General features: G+C 37.2%; 2 protein-coding genes across 7 annotated transcripts in view; both read left to right on the top strand.

Moving 5' to 3' along the window:
• The window catches only part of PTPN22 (protein tyrosine phosphatase non-receptor type 22), a 35,003-nt gene extending 24,110 nt beyond the window's left edge, over positions 1–10,893 (top strand). For 2 of the 6 annotated variants that reach the window (XM_039362465.1, XM_039362464.1), the window contains 8 exons: positions 1,408–1,506; positions 1,630–1,760; positions 2,229–2,256; positions 2,693–2,779; positions 3,626–3,726; positions 6,548–6,578; positions 9,237–9,314; positions 10,741–10,893. In XM_039362465.1, the coding sequence (XP_039218399.1) occupies positions 1,408–1,506; positions 1,630–1,760; positions 2,229–2,256; positions 2,693–2,779; positions 3,626–3,726; positions 6,548–6,578; positions 9,237–9,314; positions 10,741–10,805 (620 nt within the window). In that variant the 3' untranslated portion in view covers positions 10,806–10,893. Of the gene's footprint in view, positions 1–1,407; positions 1,507–1,629; positions 1,761–2,228; positions 2,257–2,692; positions 2,780–3,625; positions 3,727–6,547; positions 6,582–9,236; positions 9,315–10,740 lie in introns of those variants that run through there. The other 4 variants (XM_039362467.1, XM_039362468.1, XR_005559025.1 and 1 more) reach the window with 4 other exon arrangements.
• Positions 10,894–13,232: 2,339 nt separating this feature from the next.
• Positions 13,233–16,326, top strand: part of RSBN1 (round spermatid basic protein 1) — a 34,661-nt gene continuing 31,567 nt past the window's right edge. The window contains exon 1 of the mRNA XM_039362435.1: positions 13,233–13,930. Within this exon, the coding sequence (XP_039218369.1) occupies positions 13,483–13,930 (448 nt within the window). The 5' untranslated portion in view covers positions 13,233–13,482. The remainder of the gene's footprint in view (positions 13,931–16,326) is intronic.

The following is a 16,326-nucleotide window of genomic DNA, read 5'->3' on the forward strand; positions in this document are numbered from 1 at the left end:
CATTAAAAAAGACAATAACAAGCACAACAAATAGTTTCTCATGGCCTAAGTTACAAAAGCCAACACAGAAAAATTTCTGTTGACAGTGGCTGGCTGAAGTCTTTACTATTTTTTCCTTTGAGTGAATGACAACAGGAAACTGAGTTGTAACGTTGAGAGAGAGAGAGAGAGAGAGAGAGAGAGAGAGAGAGAGAGAGAGAGAGAGAGAGAGAAGAATTTCCCCCCCAGTGTTCTGCAGAAATAAAACAGTGAAGCAAAGAATTGAAATCCTTCATCACATTTGCTCCATATGGCAAAAAACAGAACCAAGAAATGATCCTATAATCCTTGTGTATGAAAAAGTTCTGAGGTGGAAAAAAATTTAATTATTTTTCAATAGATGTCTATTTGGAACACTGTGTAGGTAGCTCTTTCATCTGAAAGTTTTAATACCCAGAACTTAGTGAGCTGAGATAAATTATTCCAGGAGAATTGGTTAATGATAATCAGTAATGAAAATGGAAAAATCATATTCAATTTCTCCCTTGATTAATATTTAAGAAGTATGCATATGCAGGGCAATAAGAGTCTGCAATTTTTTCTGTTTCAAACGATTAGCTCTAGTGCCATCTAGGGGTCAGAAATGTATATTAAAATGTACAGGTTAACTGCTTTTTTATTTTGACAGTACTGTATAAACGTCTAACAAATTCAGATGTTTGAAAATGTGAATAGACTCTAATAAGTGTTTGGCATTTTAGAGACAATGAAGATTGCTGTTCAAAGTAAAGGCATATATAGAGTGCTAGCTAGTAGCTTGCAGATACTGTCTAAATATAGATTTATAGGTTTACCTATTGAATGAAATCAGATGATAATCATATTAACTGAATGTGCCTCAGAAATAGCAGCAATGAAAAGCAGTACAAAATGGAAGCAAGGGAGGACCTGTAGCTCAAGGAGAGTTTGTGTGCAGAAAGCCCTGTGTTCAGTTTCTGGCATGTCTAATTTGAAAGAACACAAGGGCAGAGAGCTCTCTTCTCAAGATCCAGGGGCAGTCAGAAGAGAACACTGATTTAGAACAGCATAGTGCCATATTTTTTAATAACCGAACTTCTATAAACTCATGATACAACATGAACAATACATGACTGTCTTATCAAGGTTAACCATGAAGGACCAGCGCACTAGATTAGAACTTGGTATTTGGTTTTATTAAATCAATATTGAAATCAATTGCTTTTATAAGATAAGATTATCAGATCTGTTCTAGAAAAATTCAGAAAACCACTAGAGGAAAGCAAGGGCTTTGAATTTTCTATGTTTTTTTTAATGCCATCTAATGATCATTTGGATACTGCTGGCCAGATCTGGCAGAAATTACTAAAAAGGAAGCCCTCTAATTGTCAGGGTTTTTTTTAATTGCAGGTTTCCCCCAGCATGATGAGGATATTCCTCCTCCCCTGCCTGAGAGAACCCCTGAATCTTATATTGTACTTGGAGAAGAGAATGAGCTCCAGCAGTTGGGTAAATGCAGCGTAGGCATTTGGGGCCAGATACAGCTATTTTCTATTGCATGGAGATTTCTGCTATCTTGGAAGTTATTTTAAAAATCTGTGAGTTTTTATTCCTAGTTTTTATCATTTACAGATAAACCTTTGTTAGCAGCTTCAGATCACCAGCTACCATCTGAAAACAACAAATCAAATATATCTACGGAATGGAGCAGCACATCTCCGCTGAGACTTTCTGTTGACTCAGTGAGACGGAGACCCAATAAGGTAACTGGAGCATTGTGCTGCCAAACTCCTGACTTCTGAAGAATAAAGACTACTCCTTTGACAAACTGGACTGCAATAGATATAGCATCTATATTCCAGGGGTTGACATAAAGAGCAGGTTATGGACCCATTGAGTGAAGCAAGGGGTAGCAGGAATCTAGATTTGATGAGCAATTTCCAGAAATTATTCCAGCAGTTGTTCTTTCATATTTCTCTTTCCCAAATGGTCTGAGACTTGGACTTCTGGAACTGGAATTCAGGAAAAAATTTGAAGGGACCACTTTTTAGCATTATCAGATTGAATTGTAGTGAGCATGACCGCCTGAAACATTTCTGTCCTTATCTGCCCACCGCCTGCTCATATGTAAGGCGCTGCATTGGGAAACACCAAAATACTCAATAAAAATTAAATACAGACCTACCAAGATGGGGTAAAATTAAGCATTTTCTCTTTTTATTCATTTCCAGAGTGGAAAGTTACAGAGGCCTAGATCAGGTATCTTTTCTCCTAATATTTTTATTAATTAATATGCACAATCATTATATTATAATGACTGAAACTAGGTCTTAGTACATCTCAGTTTTTACTCAGGCTATCCTTTCTATCAATGTGTTACTTTATTTTAAACTATATTGTGAAGGTTTTTGTTACAGGTTACTATACGCTATGCTAATCAGGAACATACATTGTTCTGTATAAAACAATATCTTGGGGTATGCTTCATTGCATTAAAATATGCTTTGACTCTGCAGAATGAGTGAGTCCAGCCAGAACACGTGGAGGACTTTTAAATACATAACTGGAATCTTGTTAAACGGTTGTGATTAATGCTGTTGATAGAACCACAAATGAACCACCGCAGAGCCTTAGGACTGTTAAATGTGAACTAATTTAAATATATTCTTTCCCCCCACAATTTGTACCATCACAGAATTCCACTGGAACCGATCTTCTTCACCCCCTACTCCCCCACTTCCAGAGAGAACTCCTGAATCATTTCTTCTTGCAGATGAGGACTGTAAGTCCCACAGATTTTGTCATCTTGTAATAGTTTTAGATACATAGGGCTTTTATTTAAAATGAAGAAAGGAGAAATTAAAGCAATTTTGAGAAGATCCAGTTGATAGAAAGAGGTGAGTTGGTAGAAGGAATTTACAACTACAGATGGTACAGACAACTGAACATCTGCTTATAAAAATGATACCCAGCTCCAGTTCTTGCTATTTTTTGTATTGTGTTCCTCTGATATTATTAGATAAAGTACTAAATAAATAGAAGTTTTTAGGGTTCTTCAGATATGTCGGACTGTAGCCGCTTGTTTACTTAAGACCTCCACTTTACTTCATTCCCGTGTAAAATATATATGCTGAGTCCAAAGCCTGGTAACATGAGAGTGTGACTTCAGCTATAAAATCTAAATTAGTTTTAAATATTGGAACTGATTTATATGGAAACTGTTTTTTCCATTCTATTGATACTACCACATGTATGATCATGTACTCAAATCTCAATGTGATTCTAGCAATATAGGAATAATTCAGAGCTATTTTTTTATACTTGTGGAAAAATTGCTGCTATGGTACATATTAGATTACAATTTGGTAGACAGTTTTACATTTGTCTCTTAGGGTGATTTGTATTCTAACCTACTTTTTAAAATACATCCATTAATGCCTATGCTGAGAGATAGATTTACATTTTTTTATTTTTCACCAACAAATTGGCTGTATTCCTGTAAGTTTAGGTCCTACAGGATTTTTTGTCAGTAAAATTGGTGTAATAAGGTTTGTTCACACATACTTTTTTAAAAATATACACAGAGTTTTTCCAGTGTGTTTTTTCTTGACACTGCTCCTTTTTATAGCTTGTCCATCTGTTACAAACAATTTAGTGAACCTTGGAGACCTTCAGATTAAATCGGTAAAGGAGACGACAAAGGAGGCAGGCAACTTCAGAAGGAGCAAGGTAAGGGAAATAGAGCTGGTGACATGCACCATTAATTTAGAAACAGAAAAACAGTTTTTTTCCTCTCCCACTCCTTATACACATGTAAATCATAGACATTTCAGTTGTGCAGAAGACCAGATGTTTTTACACAATGAAACATTTCTTTTGGTTCGAGAAACAGAATTTAAGCAAGTGGTTTTTCTTACTGGAAATGCATAATCTTTTTAGCCCAACTAGGATTTCTCTTGTGATCATGTTTATTGGATTGGATATGATTACAAAGTAAGTCTTGAAAGCATTTACTGTATAGGTTAATAACTGCAATATCAGTTCTGGTGATTAACAGTCCCCATTAATATCTTCATGCCGTTGCATGTCCTGTCTTAGAGAAAACAATCCTTCACTGGGAGGTGAGATGTGTTGTATTTATTTTTATATCATTAATAAATACCTTCATCTTCTTTTATATTTCTTGTTTTTTTGGTATGCATGCATCAGTGTCCAAAATAAAGAAACCAACATATTTTGTTTCTTGCCTATCTCTCTTTTAAATGGGGCAACCTCATGTTCAGCATATTAGAATAATCTTATCAGGAAGGCTCTACTCTCTGGTCACCTCCCAGGTGGATTACTATAACACACTCTTTATGGGGATGCCCTTGAAGAGCATCCAGAAGCAACTGCTGGTTCAGAATGTGGTGGCCTGGGCAAAATCCAAAATCAGCACACACTAACCATCTGCTCTGCAAGCTGCATTAGTTGCTGGTTGTCTTCCATGTTCAATTCAAAGTGCTGATTATGATTTATAAAGCCCTACATGGAATGGGCTGGGTTATTTGAGGGACTACATCTATTCATCCCACCAGATCTTGTTGTGAGTCCTGTCTCAAACGAGTTCCTTCTGATAGGACCCAGGAGAAGAGCCTTTTCTGCCATGCATCCCCCCTCTCTGGAACATCATGATTCCTGTTAGCCCCAATCTTACTGAAATTTAGAAATCCCTGAAGACATGGTTGTGCTATAAGGCCTGGGGATCCCATGGCAGCCTGCAAGATGGCTGTATTGTCTGGGAACTGAAGGCTGGCACTTTCCTTCCCTTTTATATTTCTGATTAATTATTTTGTTTTATTTATACAAGTTTGTCTTTGCTGATTTAATTTGTGAGCTATCCAGAATCACATGAAATAGGCAGCTATATAAACTGAATTAATTAATCAACTAAATAAGTAAATAACTTACGCCATTCATGGTATGCAATCCTTATGATTTAAATACTTTGTATCTGCAGTTTGGATATTTCCAGCAAGCAAATCCAAATCTTTATGTGTGATAAATACCATACCAACCTACAGCTTTCCCATACAGTTAATTGCTGTTTTATTTCAGTCAACAAACATCTCCCAAAGCAATTCACTAGAATGATATTCACCTTGCAATGCAAGGATACACCAAGGATAAAGCAGAGGAGAGGTTACTTTGGCTGATGTTAGAATACAGTGGTGAATTGCCAATAGGTATTTAAATCAATTAAGTCAAGTGATTTCTGCAACTAGGAATAGATTTACAGTGTTTCTCAACCTTGACAATTTTAAGGCATGTGGACTTCAACTCCCAGAATTCCACAGCCAGCATAGAAGAAACACAATATTTAGTGGCATTGTCTGTATTCCTATAGCTAATACTGATATTTTATTCTTTCCAGACTGCAATTGTAATAGAAAGTTCTGAGCTCAACCCACATCCATATAATTTTCTTAGTAATAATAAGGAAAGGCTATTGCCTTTCTCAGGGATGTTTTTTTAGGCTATCTTACAGGTATTTTCCGATAGATTTTGTTTTATGAGATCAGCCAAGGTCCTCCAGTAACCATAATAGAGATCAGATCAGGTCCTCCAGTAACCATAATATGAAATCAGATCAGGACCTCCAGTAACCATAATAGAACTGGAATAGAAAGTAACCATTCTGCAGCAGTTCTCATAATCTCTGGATGGCTATTTCCTTTTCATATGCATAGATGATGCATTTTCTAGTTCAGTTCATGTCTTCCCACTTATTTGTAGCATTTTCTTTTTTTAAAAAATAGTAATGATTGCAGTAATTCCCTTGGTGAACAACAACATATGGTGTTTTTAATAATTCATTCATTAGTTTGTGTATTAACTATCTAATCTGTTTTTTGTCATTAAAAATAACCCCAAATAGGGAGTAAAAATGTTGAACAATAGGACAATAATAACAACAAATCAGAGCATATTTTAGCAGTGAACTTGGGCTAATCTAATTACAGCATTAAGAGCCCAACCCAACTCAATTCCTGTCTTCCAAAACAATACTTTTTAAAGAGTCCATTTCATTCTTATTTTTTTAAAAATGACATTTGATGGTTAACCTCGTTCCCAAGAAACTTGTAATATTGATCATTTATAGCACTAGATGTGCTGTAAGAAAGAACAGTATATTTTATATTCAGGTACATGAAACTGAGGTCCTTTCTTCACTTGAAGCTTAAATATGTACCAGTAGGCCCTAGCTGTTGGAATATTGTTTGTGATCACACAACAATGGCTTTATCAAGTTTTTAGCCCTAGAACATAACTCATATTCTTAAAGCAGACTTGCTACAATCATAAAGCGAGGAAGGAACAGGCTATGTTATCTGCTTCTCTGTATTGGCCCAAGTGTCATTGTGTCCTTTCTCATAGTCATGGCCAGAATTCATATTGCACTTCTCTTTCCATATTTACACTGTTAGAGCTCAAACAGTGTTAATGTGTTAATGATCTTTAATAATTAGTGCTTTCTTAATACTTTTTTCTTAAAACTTTCTCTTTACAGAGTTTGAAAATTTTACGAAATGTGAAAAACAGTAAGTATGTTGAAGAAAGCAACAATTAGCAATACACATATATCCTAATAAGTATAGATGAGGACAGTGAATAGTTTACTGGATAAAGAAAAACCAACTATCAAATCTCAATGGAGAGACAAAAGATCCCAAAGGAAAATAGCCAGCAATTATCCAGTGAAATTTAACTTGGAAACACAGTATAAATTTCCCATTCAGCAGTTAAAAACTTACAACATTTACAGTATGAATTGGGGCCATTATGATAAACACATACACATTCTAACTGACAGATTCTTTAGACCTATTTGAGAAAGCACCTTTGACATTAAACCATTCTGATTCTGAAGCTTTTGCTCTATGCATTTAATGATGCAGGCTTCTGCATACATTTCCACTGACTAATCCACAATTAATTTCTAAGGTGATCGTTACATTCTTGCTGCCATGGATTAATACTGTTACTCTTCTTGGAGATGTTGCTGATTGTTTGGTGTTGCAATGAAACTTAGGCAAAAATCAAAACAGTACATTGAAGTCTGATAAAGAGAAAGATGACTATCTTGGAAAGCTTGGCCTGGGAACAAGAGGATTAATGAAATGAAATGAAAGAGGAATAATACCAAAGTTGCTAGATTGCTAAAGAGACAGAAGTCTGTCAGAAGCTTTTGGGATCAGTAGGCAATTACTTCAGATAAAACATCAAATAGCAATTGAGAGTTCACAAGATGTACTTGCAAACCAATCAAATGCCCTCCTGTCAGCCGTTAGATCCTCTGGAAAGGAAGAAGTATAAAACAATTTGGCTTTAACATTGTTTAAGTGACAAAGACTTCCTGGATTCCATAGCTGTTCTACTATTTTCAGTTGCTAATAAATTTTGGCCGAGTATGGCCACGTAAGATACTTTAAAAGGATGTAAAAATAAGCCATACATATATTTAGGCAAGAAAAATCAAATGCACAGGTATAGTATAGGTGGTAACTTGCTCAATAGTAGTAACTGTGAGAGGGACCTCGGAGTCCTAGTGGACAACCACTTAAATATGAGCCAGCAGTGTGCTGCAGCTGCCAAAAAAGCCAACACAGTGCTAGGCTGCATTAACAGAGGAATAGAATCAAGATCACGTAAAGTGTTAATACCACTTTACAATGCCTTGGTAAGGCCACACTTGGAATACTACATCCAGTTTTGGTCACTACGATGTAAAAAAGATGTTGAGACTCTAGAAAAGGTACAGAGAAGAGCAACAAAGATGATTAGGGGACTGAAAGCTAAAACATATAAGGAACGATTGCTGGAATTGGGTATGTCTAGTTTAACAAAGAGAAGGACGAGGGGGGACATGATAGCAGTGTTCCAATATCTCAGGGGCTGCCACAAAGAAGAGGGAGTCAAGCTATTTTCCAAGTGCCTGAAGGCAGGACAAGAAGCAACAGATGGAAACTAACCAAAGAGAGAAGCAACCTAAACCAGTGGTGGCGAACATATGGCATGGGTGCCAGAGGCGGCACTCGAAGCTCTCTGTGGGCACACGTGCCGTTGTCCCAGCGTTGCGTCCCCCCACGATCCCCTCCTCTCCAGCAGCCCCCTGAAGGAGACTTGCCCTCGAGCGTGGCACACACGGAGCAGCACACCAAGTACATGGCAGCCAGGCAGTGTAGACAAGACTCTGCCCTCACACCCCATCATGCAGTTGATGCTGCAGGGTGCGGGCAGAGGGTGTGGCTGCCATAGCGCTGCGGCAGACCCTGGAGCCGCTGAGTGGTCCTGTGGGCAGGTGGGGCGGGGGATGGGGGATGGGGGGCAGAGCGGAGGCGGGCAGGGGGGAGGAGTGGGGGCAGGGCCAGTTTTTGGGCACTCAGTCTATAAAAGGTTCGCCACCACTGACCTAGAACTAAGAAAAAAAATCCTGACAGTTAGAACAATTAATCAATGGAACAACCTGCCTCTGGAAGCTGTGAATGCTCCAACCCTGGAAGTTTAAGAAGAGACTGGATAGCCATTTGTCTGAAATGGTATAGGGTTTCCTACCTGAGCAGGGGGTTGGAGTAGATGATCTCCAAGGTCTGTTCCATCATCATCATCATTATTACTATTATACCAATAATAGGTTATTAACAAAATCCTCATATACTATTCTAACCGTGGCAGCTGAAATGTTCTTTAGCACCTTTTCCCTATTCGATGATTTCTAACATGTCTACACAAAGCCAGATTTGAGAAAACGTCATATAGCTGCTTGGTATTGTAGGTTTACTGGCAAAGTCTCTCAACTTTCAAATTCAATAACAACTAATTCAGTAGTGTTTATTAGAGGTTCATCTAATTACATGGGGGAACCTTTTCTATGGATTTTCAAAAAAGTAAAATGGTAAAATCCACGTGACTAAGTCCACTTTCTTCTATCATGTAAACTTTTACATAATTACACAAGCATGTCATTATGAAATAAACAATTGTTAATGGATAGAACACCTAAAGAGCACAAGCACTAGTATTAGATATCAATGGTTTACAATATTGCATTCATAATGAGTGGTAAGATTAATGGATATTCTTTTATCTTTCCTATTCCAATTTCAGCAAGATTTCCCTAACATCAGGAATCATTTTGCAATGCAAGAAATCTATCTTTATCAGACTATGACTTACTAAAGACATTTTTGAATTTTTAGGTATTTGGAACCCACCTTCACTACTAAGAGCTCCGGAACATAATCAGTCAAATCATCACAACTCTATTCTGAGTTTTGGTATGCATTTTTAAAAATAAATATGCTTCAATGTTCAATTTACTACTAGAATAATACTGAAATCCAAAATTAGAATACTACCGATCCTGTTTTCTTGCATTCTCAAAAACTATTACTACAACTTTCCAGTAAATAGTTTGTAACGCAATCACCAAAATTTCTCATCCTACTATATATAGGATCATATGGATATATACAAACATTGCAAAGCATGGCCAGAATTCTTTTTACATTTATTAAGTATGGTAAATATTTAATATGGTATAATTTAATATGATAAATATGGTATATTTTCTAATTCTTATTTTAATTGGTGCCAACAGTTTTATTTTATGGCTAGATAGCCTTCTCAAATAATTTAAAGTGACTGAAAACACCTAGGATTAAATTGAAATGGGAAAATACATGTTGAGAACTAGGGAAAAATGGCATTGACATGTTGGCAGGAGGAAGAAAAAAATCCTTTCTGAAAATAGTGCAAAATTTTGTGATATTTGCCCAAGAAGATCTAATTTCTAGTCGTCTTTAGAAAGCCAGTGGGTAACTTTTGAGCCAATCACTTTAACCACATCATCAGCATTGTTGTTGTGGGAAAAATAGGTAATAATATCATGTACAGATAGTCCTCGACTTACAACAGCTCATTTAGTTACTGTTCAGTTACAACAGCCCTGAAAAAAGTGATTTATGACCATTTTTCACAGGTATAATGTTTGCAGCATCCCCATAGACATGTGATCAAACTCAGATGCTTGGCAACTGGCTCATATGGATGACCACTGTTGTGTCCCAAGGTCATATGATTACCTTTTGTGACCTACTGACAAGCAAAGTCAATGGGAAAACCAGATTCTCTTAACAACTGAGTTACTAACTTATCAACTACAGTGATTCACTTAACAATTGTAGCAAGAAAGGTAGTAAAATGGGGCAAAATTCACTTAACAAGTGTCTCACTTAACAGAAATTTTGGGCTCCATTTGGTCGTAAGTCAAAGACTACCTGTTCTCAGCTCCTAAATGAAAGAATGCTCAACTTTCAGCAACTTTACTAGACAGAGATGATGATAGATAATTAGACAGATATAAAATAATTTAATAAATTGGTAGCACCAACCTATACCACCACATGCAAATATTATTGCTACATTTAAGCATTTTAAATTTATTTAATATCTGTACTAGAAGAACATATTATACATTTATTGCTTAGCTTCGATTTTAAAAATTACTTGATTGCTTTATGGTGAAAAATAATTACTACAGTTGTCAAAGTAATTGTTTGGAATAGCTGCTCTGTCTATCACATAGCTTTGCTCGGTGACATGCATACCCAGTAAGTTTTTGCTTCAGACTCACTGAAGATTTATTTTATTGAGATAAAATATGATAGTAAAGCTTAACAGTTTTTTAATTTTGTGTCATAGGCTTTGCAAACCGATTTTCCAAACCCAAAGGACCAAGAAATCCACCACCAAATTGGAATATTTAGAAGAATTTCTTATCTTCTATGGCTCTAGTCCTGTTGATTTGCCTTGCTGGTGTTTCTCCTGTTTGTTTCCAATAAACAGCATCATTCTGAACAAAAATACTTCTGCATGTTCTTCATAAAATTAATATATAATCTCACCTGTCTATCTGATCTGAACTACATATCATGCTGAGGAAATGGGATCAGAGAGGTGTTGTGCTACTTCCAATATTTATTTCCATCAGACAACATCAGGTAAAAGTTTGGAACAACATATTGAGATGAACAAAAAATAAATGCTAAGGTTCAAATAATCGCAGTGTCTTATGGTGTTACCTTAAGTCTGCCACTGTAGAAATATAAATTGTGTTGCTGTTCAAGAATGGTACTTGGTTTTTAGTAGAAAGGCATGTCATTTGTCATTCATATATTCTGGGTCTATGACTGTCATGGAGATGTGACTTCAGCTTCCCTTGCTTTTGAAACAGATAAGAGATTGGAAAGATATCTGACTATAATAACCATTATTTATCAGGAAGGGTACTATTTGCAGCTGGTGGACATTTGAGCACACTTTTAAAATTTATATCAAGTGATTTCTTTTGAGTAAGTGAAATAGGAGCTTTGCATTCTGAAGTGCTCTTCACCAGCGAAGAGCAAAGTTTGGGTTGCCCTCTATTCACTCATTTATTGTATTTTCAAGATATTTTGTAATGTATCAAATCAAAATACTTGTTTTGATTGTGAGTTCCATTTTGATTTTGGAGAGCAATTACTATTTGAAGATTAAATAGTATGAGAAGAGTAGCTACCTGAATAATAAAGGTTACTATTGAGGGATTCATCATCTCTCAAATATTACTCAGTCCATACATTTCCACTAATTTCTGTAATTTTTTTAGGTATTACAAGTGTCTTTTAATTTCACGAGAAACTGTTTTAGGCATCTGGTAGCACCTTTTCCAATTAACAAATCTTATTAAAAGGCATAAGCTTTCATGAGCTGCTGTTCAATTTATCAGATGCATAGAATGGCTACATTGAATGTGGGGGGAGGCAGGTTGATTGTGCAGTGCATGTTACATGTGAAACAGATCTCCTCCCCCCATCTCAGTTTAAATTACAATCAAACCACATTATTCATCTGATTTTTTTTTGTTACTGCACACTACCACGGTTTTCCTGCTATATTGTTATCCCAGATATATTTGCATCAGAATTGTCCTGGGCTTACATATATCAGTCTGAGTACTGTTGTTTTGCCCTTTATGAAATATGTGTAGCCTTTTGAGAATGCATTAAGTTCAAATGTTCTGGAGATGGCTGAAAAAGTAACTTCATTTTGGAAAGTTTTAACGAAGCAGAATAAATTTCTAGGATAGAATAGGATAGGACAGAATAAGAACAGAACAGAAAAGAATAGAATATAACAGAATTCCTCATTGGCCAAGTGTCATTGGACACAGAAGGAATTTGTCTCTGGTGCATAAGCTCACAGTGTACATATAAACAGCAAGTAATAGGTCATAGATCATAAATCGTAGTTTAGAATCATTAATCACAAGTTACAAACAACAACTGATAAATCAAAAGGAATCAAGGAGAAGATAGTAGGAAAGAGGAGAAGAGGAGAAGAGATAAAAAATGAGGCAGTGCTGTGGGAATTAAGTGAAAAGCAAGCAGCAGACTTTAAATCATGACATTAAGGCAGAATAAATTGCAGAATGTGCACAATAAACTTAAAATATTCATCAAAACATCTGCTACCAGACATAGGTACCTCACTGAGTATGGGGAGATCTTTAACACTGTAGCAAAGAACATCTAACCCAACCAGGAAATTGAGGAAAACCATTAATAATTACAGAGAAGAGCTGTAAGCCAATCAAAAGCTTAACTTTTGAGGTTTGCTCGGCCTTTTCTAATTATATTTCTAATTTCACGGAAATCTATTAGTTTTCATCCAGTTATTCAACTGCCATAGCCAAGCATAAAACAAATAACATAAAGCAGCCTGAGTCTCATTCCTAGCCTCGGCAAAATAAGATTGTAATCGTTCGACTATCGAAACTTTCCAAAGTGCTGTTTATTTTAATAACACGCATATACATTTCAGGACTTTGGCATTTTTAGCACTCTATACATTTACACCATACATGTTCCTGTGGCTGGTTTTAAGCACATATAAACACTGACTAATCAGTTGCTTATGAAATGGAAGCCGTGATCTGAATTACTTATATTAACGGCGATAACACGCACTCTGCACGTGCTTAGAAATCCCATCTTTGATAACAATAGATTATAATTCCCAGTATCTAATCTCGGCATAGAAAAGAGAATCCAAAGCTGAACTAATATGCACACTCCTTTAAAACATCGGGATTCCCCCGCCCACTCACGCACGACTGAAATTTACCCCCACTTCCCCCCCCCCCCGGCGGAAGCCCAAGGTCTACGTGATGTGGCCGTACTGCGTGACTGCCTGCACGCTCTTCTTCGTTGAAAACTACTGAAAGCTGGAACGAAAACTTTATTTCCCAGCAATCTTTGCATAAACAAGCATACATTCAGTTAACGAAAACTACAGATCCCGACGTGCAATACTGGACCACAATTCCCAGAGAGTGACAAGCGACGCCTGCGCAGCGTTTACAGGCGCTCGGGCCATTTAAATGTGTGTGAGGGAGAGTGCGAAATGGCTGCGCAGGTCGCCGCAGTACGCGCCGTGGCCCGAGGCGCGGAAGAGACGCCTTCGCTGCCACTCGGTGACCGGCCTGGTCGACCGAGGGGAGGGGGGAGGAAGCGGAAAGGTTCTCTCGGGGATGCCGGGAGCTGCAAGAGGGCCAAGTTGACCCAGCCCCCGCTTACGGTGAGGCCCTCTCAGGCAGAGCCGCTGCCGCCGGCCTCCGTTCCCGGCCTCCCAGCGACTCCTGCCGTGCCTTCCGCCCCCGCTGGGCTTTTCACTTTCTCTCCGCTTAGCCTGCCCGCGCAGGCCCTGCACTGCGAGCGGCGACATCACCACCGACACCGGCACCGTCCGGACAGTGGGGACTCGGAGCCTGGCCGTTCCTCTGGGGAGAAGCCTCACAAGGGTAGGCGGGGAAGCTCCGGTGACGGGGCTCTTGGCCGGCCCAGCAAGCGAGGTGAGTTGGAGCGAGGGACTGGGACGGTTCGGACTTGGAGCGCTTGGTTTGTTCCCCTCCCACTTCCCGAGGGTGTTATTGCTCCTTGGGCGGGCGCGCCGTGTTTCGCTCCCAAAAGGTTTGTTGTCGGTGACCCGCTCCCGACTTCGGCAGGTCCGCAAACCTCCTTTCAAGAGGCCTTGAGAGGCTTCTTTGACTTGACATTAAGGAATTCGTGATGAATTATGAACCCAGGAACGAAAGACCCCAAAGATTTGGTAGTGGTAAGAAGGTCAGAGTTTCTCCGTATGAAAAAGACTTGGCAAGTGAAGTCCTGAGGCGTGTTACACTTGTTGGAGAGCTTTCCTTAGTTTGTCACTTCGCTTAAGAGAGGATGTTGTATATAATCAAGAGAGGCATTCAGGCATACATATAAATAAGTCTTCTCTAGACATATTGTACATAATGTATTCAGTTGCCGGTTTTGTCAGGGGATGAAAGGTGATCTAAAGTTCACTTAGGTAGTGCCTTGTTTCTAATTAAAATTTATTTTGATTTCACTTAATAGTGAGATTATTATCTGTTCCTTGAACTAGGAGATGATGTATTGTGCCAGAATTCTTAATTGGTCCAAACAGGTATTTGTAAATGAAACAAATTCAGTTATTGTATATGTTAGAGTGGGAAAATAAATGGCTTTTGGGGTAGGGGATGAATATCAATGACTAGGGTAAATACTGCAACATGGATAAATATATTTAAACTTGTTGAAAGTCTTGACTAGAGGTTAAAGTTTTGGAACAAATATAGTTGCTCTGGTTCTTTTAATGTAGTTATTGATATGACTTTAAACAATTAGGAAATTGTTATGTGGATGTGTTGGGAGAATAAACAGCATTGCTATATTCAGGCTTCTGGTTTTTTTTAAAGACTTTAATGCTTAAAAGCACACATGCTTTCTAACTCTTAAAACAGTTGGTTGTCTTTAAAAAGTTAGATGAGAGAAAACAGAGTGGATCCTCTCAATCTAAAATTTACTACTGGGGGGAGCAGAATGAGGTAATGATGTTTGTGTGACAAACATTCCTTAGTAAGTTATTATTTTTGCCATAAACTAAAACAATTTATCCCATTCTTATAGGCAATCAGCTTACCATATGGTAACATATTTTACCATCTGGTTCTTAATTTCATTACTACCTAGTATGATTTTAAATATAACAGATATTTATATAGAATAAAAAATATTTCTTGTGTGCTTATGCTTTCCACATGACACTTTCATTTATTGTTAATGATGTTTTTTTCTTTTCATAAGTTGGTATTGTTTCAGGGAAGGATTTAATTTGTAGATGTTACTTATTTGGAATTGCTCATTTATAGTTTAATATAATAAATTGGGGATTATTCTTATTTATGGGAATTAACATACAGAGATTTTGTAGATACGGCTTCAAAATTGGAATGTGCCTGTGTAATTTAGGCATAAAAACAAAATCATGTATCAATAACTTCAAAAGCAGAGATGCAAAAAAGGATTAAAGTATTCTTTAATGGAAAACCATTAGCTTAAGTATATTAAATTTGAAATGATTTAAAAAAACTTCTAAATGTAATATTGTAGCAGTTGAACAGAAATGTATACTGAAGTGAGAATGGGGAACAACTACTGAAGTTTTACCAAGTCACCATCCTGAGTTTTTCTAAATACAAATATATTTGTTAGATTATTGGATGCTAACAATACAAAATGTTTTGGGAAATAGTATCAAGTCATGTCTTCTAAGTTAAAATGAGTTGAATGTTAAAATCTGTATGCTGTAAAGTTCATTAACATCCATTCTGTGTTAGCCTGCATAAACTCTTTATTGTTATAACTCATATGAAGTGTGTTTATATAAAACGTTTAGCAATTGCTAAAATAATTTAATTACTAATTAAATAGATCTGTTTAGATTAAATAGATCTGTGGATTTGATTTAAATCAAGTCGATTTAAATCACGATAAATCACTAGTAAAAAGGCTTGATTTAAATCAGCTTGATTTAAATCATAATTTTTAAAGAGCAACTGTCATCTCCGTCCCGCAGTGGCTCCTCTGACCTGCTGTTGACTCACCGTCAGTCCCATTCACTTTAATGGGACAGTTGGTGATAAAGCAGTGATACACCAAGGTGAGGGACGTGGCAGGCAGCAGGTGAGTGGATGCCCGCTAACAGGCGCTGCCATAATAGATCTGAAATGACAGGTGCTCTTTAAATGTAAGGACTCATTCTTGCTGGTGGTTAGAATCTTTAATATTATTTGCAAACAAAATGAAGGTTTCCTATTTAGGATAATAAGCTGTCAGGTTAGTAGAACAGGGATATCAGAATCAATTTAAGGTTAATAGGTTAATCACACATAGTTAGAGAACT

The sequence above is a fragment of the Crotalus tigris genome, unplaced genomic scaffold (genome assembly GCF_016545835.1).
Source record: "Crotalus tigris isolate CLP2741 ecotype Arizona unplaced genomic scaffold, ASM1654583v1 scf7180000019465.582067, whole genome shotgun sequence".
NCBI lineage: Eukaryota > Metazoa > Chordata > Lepidosauria > Squamata > Viperidae > Crotalus > Crotalus tigris.